The sequence below is a fragment of the Poeciliopsis prolifica genome, unplaced genomic scaffold, assembly GCF_027474105.1.
Source record: "Poeciliopsis prolifica strain line A6 unplaced genomic scaffold, Auburn_PproV2 SCAFFOLD084, whole genome shotgun sequence".
NCBI lineage: Eukaryota > Metazoa > Chordata > Actinopteri > Cyprinodontiformes > Poeciliidae > Poeciliopsis > Poeciliopsis prolifica.
In genome coordinates, this window is record NW_026562459.1 from 945,174 (window position 1) to 955,000 (window position 9,827).

Sequence of the window (9,827 nt, forward strand, 5' to 3'; positions counted from 1 at the left end):
CTAAATGTTTCTGTGTGTCAAAGCAACATTTCAACCAGCTGAAGGGAAAAACCCAAAGCAAGCCGGAGGAAATTTCACTAGAAATATCAGCTTATCTTTAACTTCAACACAATCTCTGCAGTGTTTCATGTCATATTCTGAGGCATCCAGGTGTTTCTTTACAGTAGAAAAAACTATAATTCATAGTATTTCCCACATTTTATCAGGAAAGTTGATAAAACTTATGACTCCATGTTTGTGCTGAGTTGCATCATGTTGGTTCAGCAGCAGCTCATTATGGAAACACCGAGCTTTCCATCAGACACAGGAAACATTTCTGCATCATAACATCAAGACTTTAGTGCTCAAACTATCATTTTCATGTTTATACAATCGTGCAGATGAGTGGCCGGGTTAGTGGTTCTGATTGGACTGAGCCATGGAGACGGTGCTGCTGTAAATCAGTCGTTTGGATCGTATCGTGGTAATCGCATGAACGCTGAGTAGGAAACGCGGTTCTGAACTGATCCGATCGAGACGGCAGCGTCTGTCAGTGATCGGGTCGTCAGATTATCATCAGACATTTAAACTTAAAACTGGATCCAAACAGGCAAAGACCGAATTAGGACAAATTAACGCTTTATGTTTAGCATTGTTTAGCAATGTCTGATTTTTGCCCAATAAACGATTGTGGTCATACAATATATTGTTAGAGCATAGCATGTTTTATGTAATATAATAGAAAGATGAAAAGTATGAAAGTTATAATGTCCTTTTGCCTGGCTCTGCTCTAACCCTGGTTTTACCTCAGGTCCAGATTTGACTGATTCCTTTTCCATCATCCACTGTAAATAAAGGCTGCAGAGTCTGTTGACTTTGCTGATCATCATAGTTATGGCTACTTTTTTGTTCATTATGTTTAATGGACGTAACTTTGCCTGTTCTGAAAATGAAAAAAACAAAACAAATAAAAGATAAAAACAAAGACCATCTCGCGTGGTTTCTTGTGCTTCTTTAATTTACAGCATCAGCAAACAATTTCAGGATGCATTTAAGGGAAAACAGATTTTGCTACTCCATATTTACAAATCATCCATTTATGCTACATATAAGATCTGTTGAGAAAGCAAAATTAAACCATTTTATAATACATCTACTTATTTAAAACCCACCTCACACCAGTCATTTCTGCTTCAGCTGCGGTACCTTGATATTTGATGTAGTCACAAGAACAAAAATACAAATACGTTATTTTCAGTCATATTGAGCACAAATAACCCATAATCAATTGAAATAAGGGCAATTTAAATGTAGGTATAGCAGTGTGGCTTCTTACAGTCTTCCTACAATATTTTTGACATGACTGTAACTTCACTGACGAGCCACAATGTTGAAGAAACACAATATTGCTCACACTAAAAATACCACAACAAGATAACCATATCTTTCTAACATCAGAATTTTCTAAATTATAATCCCAGTGAAATGAAAAAAGCTTTAATTGGAGGTTAAATCAGTTGTACCACACTGAGCAACACTGAGTTACTGTGACTCTCTAAGATACAGCATGAAAACATGAGCATGGCACTGAAAATCAGACGAAGCACAACAATTATTTATGGACTCTCCCAAAGACATCAGTTCAGTCCAACATTCAGGTTTGGCAAATAACAAGGAGCTAAATTAAAGTACAAGACCATTGGACAGAAATCAGTTATTCTGACCATAACCAGCGCATGCTTTATTTGTACAGCCCTGTGTAAATAAAGACACTTTGCAATCAAGAAATAAATGTTCATTTTCAAAACAACAAAGCTCAACTTTATTTTGATTATGTTGCCAAACCTTGTTACACCCAAATGACACCCAGGAGGTTCCTCACGATCAAACACAAAACTAATATAGATAATCTGAGACGTCAGCCAATCAAAATGTGAACATTTTCTGTGTCACTTTGGAAAATAAGTTGTAGGATAACAGAGGGAAAGTCCAGCTATGTACAGGATGGATACAGGAAGTAAGATAAGAGACCAAAATATTGTTTGGACAAGAAAATATGGAAAAATAGAAAAAAAAGACAAGGACATGGACAAAGACAGGAACTCTTATGAGATGAAGTCGGGAAAACCAACAGGGTTAACGGACAGCTGGAAAATTAAAACACCAAAATAACAAGACAGGAAAAAAATGGACAAAGATGGAGGGAAATGAAGAGAAATAACAGGATCAATTCTCCAGCAGGAAGCGTCTTCTTTCTACTGAGGAAGAGCCTTCAGGATCACGTTCACCTCTTCAGCCACGGTCGTCAACGCAAATTCAAACTGATCCTGCAGGAGAAACAGGAGACGGAGTGAAAAACAGCGACACTCCAGGCGACGAGGAGCTCAAGACGTCTGGCAAAAAGGATTTCCAGGAGGAATTATCGATCCCGGCTCGACAACGCAACATTTTCTGGTTCCTGACCTCGTTACCGGATTGTTCCTTCAGCAAAGACGATGTGGATTTTTATCATTTTTTGAAGTACTCCATTGTAGTGACTGTAGCCTCTGGAGATTCATGTCTGAAAGAGCGACTCAGTCACAACTGGACCTGAGGTTGTGGGTGCTGAAGCTGGGGCTCCGCACCCCGGGGGGGACGGTGGAAAGGCCACGACGCGCTTCGTTCAGGCCGCAGGCTTTCATACGATCACGATCAATACAGCAGATGTTCGACACACATTCTTGGCTTTCTTTTTAATTATGTTCTCATATCAGCCAGTGATTGTTTTCACAGTCTCTCCGTGTACAATGTGGTGAGGAATGAGTTCATTTTGGGAGAAATTTCCAACACAAAGCAGGCTGGAAAAAAAAAAGCTTTTCACAAACTACTGAGCGTTTATTTCTCGGGTGATTTTGGCTTGAAGAAAGCCTTTCAATGTCATTTTTAAAGCTTTATTAATGTTTAAAAGCAAGTTTTTTTGCTCAGTGTGAGGGAAAGTCTGACTTAAAGAAACTGGCTGGTTTTCTTTAATATATGTTTTCCTTTTTAGCAGCTGGTGAAATAAACAGATTTGGACATTTTTGTTTTATCACTAGTTTTAGTTTTAACAGACTGAATTGAATCTCAGTGATTGGAACTGATTGTGTAAATTTTTTTTTACTTTTTTGTCTTGAGAAATCTGGTGAATTGGTGCTACACAAATGAAATTGAATAAACCGAATTGCATAAATTTCTGTTAAAATGCCAAGATTTTTAGCAAGAAAAATCAGATCATGATACATTTATAAAGATTTGCGATTTTTGTTTGAAACGAGTGACGTCCAAACAACTGAAAAACTAAACTGGCAAGAAAAATATAAACCGTGGGTCAAATATGAAAAGTTTCAAGTCATTTTCAAGTCAACAGGTTAGAAACAAATATATCTGCAAACATCAATGTGATCAATTTGCTGAACTTTTTCCTCTAAAGTTCGTCAGAAATATGATGTGTTGTCAGATTTACCAGATTGGCCAAAGACTAACTGTCCTTCATCCAACCAATGTCTTCAATGCATAAACCTATTAATTAAAAAACAACCTGTGCATTTATTTTGTGTGTTTGTTCAGGGTAACTTCATCGTGAAATGGTGTGTAAAGTATTTGAGTTAGAGGATTTATTTCCTCTTTGAGAGAAACAGATTTTTTTCTCATTAATGGATCCTCTATCAGGCACTTTGAGCTTCATTATGTAAACCCAAGCTAAAACCAGTGCACTTCAAGAACGTGTTGGATTTTGTGTCAGTTATTTCAACCTATTAACTCATGTGTGCGATGACATTTCTTTAGTAGTCAGGCGAGACGTTAGAGAGTTTGGGGAAGAGCAGACGTCCTGGTCTCAGGTGTGTTACCTTGGTCTGGACCATTCCTGGCCTCTGGTCCCGCAGGTGCTCCAGAGTGGCTGCAATATCAATCTCCTTGGCACCTGTCAGACACACAAACAAAAACAGACGCATGAAAAATGACGTTGCATTGAGCCGAACGCGCAGGGAAGACGAACGGGCTAAGATCTGTCAAAAAATATGACGTTTACAACGGATTTTTTTCTTGAAGCAAAAAGAAAACGCATTCAAGCTTTTCACTCAAACCCCCCTTGAGATGTTTTGTTTGGATGGAGAAAAATCTGACAAAAGAAGCCGTCAGCAGCCATCCTGGAGGTGCATCATGGTCTGACGATGAGCCTTGTCACTCCTTAGTGTCTAGGGTTTACAAAAAAGTTTTTAGTCTTCATTACTTTACAGTCAAAGTGATTTTTCCTAAATTAAATGATTTTCCAGAGGGAAATTTATCTGGTGGTATCATAGTTCAGATCTAATTATATTTTATTGCTTTGTAAACCCACTTGCTAAAGTAAAAACTTGGGTCTTTAATTTGCTTTGGAGTCGAATCTGAGGAAAATAATTTTACAAGTTAAATTGTCTGAGAAGTGAGAAAGAATCAGAATAATGTGAAGCCTTTTCAGATTATTCTGTTTCCTAATAGCTACTTTTTGTGATTCTGCTGAGGTTTAGAAAATGAAAGTAACCATTGTTAGTCAGTGACCTCCAGGGGGCGCTCCTCATGAGATTCCTCTTTCATTTGTTCACGTTTGGGTTTTTTTGTCACTGCTGAGAAGCTTAGAGCTTCCTGTGTTTGTTCGTTTCTGTCCTTTAATTGGTTGGTTTGCCGTAATTATGAGGTAAAAACATGTCTTGTATCGACACCATCCATTCAGTAGTCAACAGTTTGTTTGTTTCGTTGTGACTCTCTCCGCCCGGTGGCATCTTTGCTGATTAGAGGGTTGTAACTACAATTAAAGCAGACGTACCTTTAATTCAGGGCGTCATTCTCTCCCCATTTTTTTTACACCTCACTGTTCCTGTTTAAGATAATCTGCAGGAAAACTGCAGTCAGAAAACTGTTTGACCACTTTGAGTTTTACTGTGAACAAAACAAAGGAGATGATTGTAGATTTCGGAAAAGAAGCGGAAGAGTAAAAATATCTCCATTGACCTTGGCATAATACTGGACCAGAAACGCAACAGAGCAGACAGTATGTCTTCAGAAACCCGACATGAAACAGAGTTTGCAGAAAGATGCTGCACAGCTTCTATTAGTAGAGCATGATTAAAACATTGATGGGGACAAAGAAATTAGACAAAGGAGTTCTCATAAAAGTTTTTTTTGAAGTAGATGTTACAATAAAGGTAGAGGACCGAATGAAACCAGAAGTAGTTGAATAGAAAAAATGATGTGGGAGCAACAATTAAATTCACAAAGAACATGAGCAGTGAAGAACATTCGATTTGTTTTCTGACTCTTTTTTTCTCAGCATCCTCCATCCAACCTCAGATACAAAGACATACAAGAATTACTTTTTTTTGAGACACATAATAACGCTTCTTTCTCCTGCCTGGCTGAGGAGGAAAATGAATGGTGGGAGTGCTGTTCATTCAGAGTTTTTTCTTTCTGTTTCACAGGTTTTGTGCTGCGGTCTTTTTTCCTCTTCTTTTAAACACAATGGACTCCTGTCCAGCCAGAAAAGTGGAAACACGCAGCTCACAGGTTTGGCTTTTCTCTTTCATTTGGAGGGAAAGAATTTAAACTGAAAACTTTCTGATAAGCCTCAAAAAGGATCGCATCTCAGCGAAATAAAAGAAAAAACAAAACAAAAAGCTCTCCTTTTGTACAGCTCCTCTTTGTCGGGAGTTGAGGTTTGAAAAAGGAACCAAGGAGGGGGTTAGTTTAAAACCTCAGTGGCTTTTTTGAGCTTCTGTAAGACTCCAGATTTTAGGTGGAGGTCAAGGAGTTGGACAAGAAACGAGGGAGAAAGTGATTTTATAAGTAGTGATGTAGAATTTAGGAAATAAAATAAAGCTGGGGTGCTTGAGGAAGCCAAAAGAAAGTTGAAGGTGAGAGCCAGGCAAACTGTTAAATAATAATAAAAAAATCCACGTAACATTTCAAAGGGAATTGAAAGAGAGCTGAAAACCTTCAACCACTTCATGGGCTTTGTAAGTGTCTTAACAAGAAGAGAAATGTGGCCGGTGGTGGGGGGGATGTGAGGGGATAACAGAGAGGGGCGAGGAATGGAGCGAGCCTTTCAGAACCAGAGCAATACCTCCTCATCTCTGATACCTCACCGTAATTCCTCAGAAAATTTACAATTCCCTCTGAGCAGCTGGAGCAATCAGGAGAAAGCAAAGGGCTGTGGGAGCTGGGATGAGGGGGAACACATGCAAACAAAAAGGTTCAGAAAGATCAGGGTGAACACAGAGAAGCTTTTAAAAAGCATTTTCAGAAATGTACATAAATATAAATGCACATTTATATATATATATATAAATATATGGGATGCAATGCTTACGTAAACAATACATCATATCCTCTTGGGATATGCTGATCCAAAATATGATTATTCTAAAGAAACAATTTCTAAGCTGCAGCTGCGACCTTGACGCTGCTCTGCATGCTTCGTTCTGATTAAACCACAATTACATTAAAACTTTCACTTGTCTTCTCTCTCTGTAAAGCAATGCTTGAAATAAAAGCATGAATTATGTAACGCTACACTGGATCATGTTTAAAATGATCCAAATTATTTTACTTTCCATCATGCTGCTGATTTATTCACTAATAAATTCAACTCTATCCAGTTTGCTTTGGCAGATTACAACAGTGCTACATGCAGGCTCTTTGGAATCCACCAGAGGGCGCTGCCTTACTGACCACACCCATATTTTCCATCTTTCTGATGATTAATCCGTTTTCAGCTTGAATTTGTTGCCTTTAGGATCAGACTTAACAACAGTTTGGTTACTTAAAGTGAAACTGACTGCCCTCCAACACATCTGGTACACATATGTCAATTTGTAAATCCTTAAATTCACATTTGATGAAAGCAATCTCCCCAGATCATCCTGATTAGGATCATTATAAAGAGCCAATGATCTAACATTTCTAGTTTTCCAGTAGAATCTACCATGTTCTAAAATTTGATTGTAAATTTCTACAAGACCTGGATTTTGATTTGACCTGCTCACATCGTCAGAAATATGATCAAATCAATTAGATGCCGATTCATCAGACTTATTCAAAAAGCAAAACAAGCAAAAATAAAAACTACATTTTGAAAACTTGAAGCCGCTGAAGAATAATGACAGATGAGAGTTTGTCTAAACAAACACAGCGACGCTTAAAGCGACACTAGATTATAAAAGATCTTCATAATCAATACGGCTAAACAAACAGTCACAAAGCAGCAAGCATATAAGAGGAAGGGAAGCGAGGAAAGGGTTTTCAAAATAAAATATAAAAAAGTGTGAAATGCATGTTTATTAGCCCCTTTTACTCTGACACCTTTACATAAAATCCAGCGCAACATATTTGCTCGAGAGCCACGTCTCCTAATCAATAGAGTTCACTTGTTTGTAATTTAATGTCAGTATTAAGAATCAGAAAAATTTTATTTGATGATAAAAGTGCTTTAAATCATAAAAACAAACAAACAAAAAAACACATTACATTACATTTGTCTAAGAACAAAGCAGACAGTCCAAAGGGAAAGTAGTGTCAAATTTTTAAAGCGACGTTAGATTATAAAACATCTCCATAATCAATACATCTAAAATGAAGAGTTTGGCACAACAACAAACCAACCAATTCATGACTGCCTAGTTAAACTGAGGCAGGACAAAGAGATTGTTATTCACAGGAGGAGCTGCAGTGGCTCACAGCTCGGGTGGACAGTTTTAACCTCTGAATATTCTAAACCGGTGCAGATATGAACTGCCTCATAATGGCTCATCACATAAAATCCTATGGAAATCAGTTCCAGTTTGAAAGACTGGAACCGAAAGCAACAACATAAGTACAAAAATGCTTTTACAACTGTTAAAAGCAGTTTGAGTTTTGTTTTTTCAGACAGACAGAAGTGTCCTTAACCGACCCCTGCCCCGGTGTCCGTCCTGTCCCTCCCAGCTCGGCCCCTCGGCCCCCGGCCACTCGGCCCTCAACCCCTCGGTCCCCGGCCCCTCGACCCCTCGGCCCCTCGGTCCCTCGGCCCCTCGGCCCTCAACCCCTCGGTCCCTCGGTCCCTCGGCCCCCGGCCCCTCAACCCCTCGGTCCCTCGGCCCCTCGACCCCCGCCCCTCGGCCCTCAACCCCTCGGTCCCCGGCCCCTCGGTCCCTCGGCCCCTCGGCCCTCAACCCCTCGGTCCCCGGCCCCTCGGTCCCCGGCCCCTCGGTCCCTCGGCCCCTCGGCCCTCAACCCCTCGGTCCCTCGGTCCCTCGGCCGGCCCCTCAACCCCTCGGTCCCTCGGCCCCTCGACCCCCGCCCCTCGGCCCTCAACCCCCTCGGTCCCCGGCCCCTCGGTCCCTCGGCCCCTCGACCCCCCGCCCCTCGGCCCTCAACCCCTCGGTCCCCGGCCCCTCGGTCCCTCGGCCCCTCGGCCCTCAACCCCTCGGTCCCTCGGTCCCCGGCCCCTCGACCCCTCGGTCCCTCGGTCCCCGGCCCCTCGGTCCCCGGCCCCTCGGTCCCTCGGCCCCTCAGTCCCCGGCCCCTCGGCCCCCGGTCCCTCAGTCCTCGGTCTCTCGGTCCCCGGCCCCCGGCCCCTCGGCCCCTGGTCCCTCGGTCCTCAGTCCCTCGGCCCCCGGTCCTCAGTCCCTCGACCCCTCGGCCCCCGGCCCCTCGGTCCCTCAGTCCCCGGCCCCTCGGCCCCCGGTCCCTCAGTCCTCGGTCTCTCGGTCCCTCGGTCCCCGGCCCCCGGTCCCTCGGTCCTCAGTCCCTCGGCCCCCGGTCCTCAGCCCTCGGTCTCTCGGTCCCCGGCCCCTCGGTCCCCGGCCCCTCGGCCCCCGGTCCCTCGGTCCTCAGTCCCTCGGCCCCTCGGCCCCCGGTCCCTCAGTCCTCGGTCCCCGGCCCCTCGGTCCCCGGCCCCTCGGTCCCTCGGTCCCCGGCCCCTCGGTCCCCGGTCCCTCGGCCCCTGGGTGCTGAAGAGTGTGATCACAGTGTGACAGCCTGGGTACCGACTGCTGACCCTTTGATGTGGAATTAAAGACACAGGAGCTCGTTCTGCCACAGTGGCAGCACCACCGTGGGACACAAAGGAACACAAAGATCCTGCAGCAGCATTGTGAAATCACTGCAGCTCAGACGAAATGTCTCAGATCTGCACATGATGAACAATCTAACAAGCTAATTCTTTTTAATTTGTTCCTTGCATTGAGAAGATTCAGTTTCTAAAACTTGAATCCTTGCCATGACAAAGTGACCTTTTGCTATCATTGTCAACGAGGAAGTTGTTCTGAGTCTGAGGGCAGGAGAAACATTTCTGCAGTGATTTGTGCTTTTTTTCAAACAAAACGGCCAGATCTTAAAGAAAGGCCAGATCATTTTGATCTTGGTGGTTTTTATTTTTATGTTTGACAGAAGAATTTTTTGATAAAAATATTGATTTTTATCAAAAATAAAACATTGGTCTGCTAAGAAATTGAACAAAAAAATTGAAAGTAACTTAAAATTTCATAGAGGTGGTAATAATTTTGATCTCAGCTTTACCTCAGACTTTGTTTTAGCTGTCAGCATGAAACCTCATTTGGCTGAGAGTTCTTGAGATTCTCTGTTGTGTTGATTGAATCAAAAACTTTTCATCAAACAACAGTTTCAATAAATAAATGAAGAAGTCTGCAGGACTTTTATCTTGTTGCGTAGCATACTTTTTGTGGCTTAAATACAAAAAAACAAACTACGTTACTTAAGTTTAAATCATTTTTACTTGTTTACTGATCATCAAAAATGTTCTTTAAAGAAAAGCATCAACAGACGGCATCAATCAGCGTCTTTCTCATAAAAATTGA

At 42.1% G+C, this 9,827-nt stretch overlaps 1 protein-coding gene across 2 annotated transcripts in view; it reads right to left on the reverse strand.

The window, feature by feature from the left end:
• Positions 1–976: 976 nt before the first annotated feature.
• The window catches only part of LOC129353128 (receptor-type tyrosine-protein phosphatase N2-like), a 155,235-nt gene continuing 146,384 nt past the window's right edge, over positions 977–9,827 (reverse strand). For both annotated transcript variants that reach the window (XM_055022351.1, XM_055022350.1), the window contains exons 22-23: positions 3,846–3,919; positions 977–2,306 (exon numbers count right to left, since the gene is read on the reverse strand). In XM_055022351.1, coding sequence (XP_054878326.1) covers positions 2,235–2,306; positions 3,846–3,919 — 146 coding nt within the window. In that variant the 3' untranslated portion in view covers positions 977–2,234. The remainder of the gene's footprint in view (positions 2,307–3,845; positions 3,920–9,827) is intronic.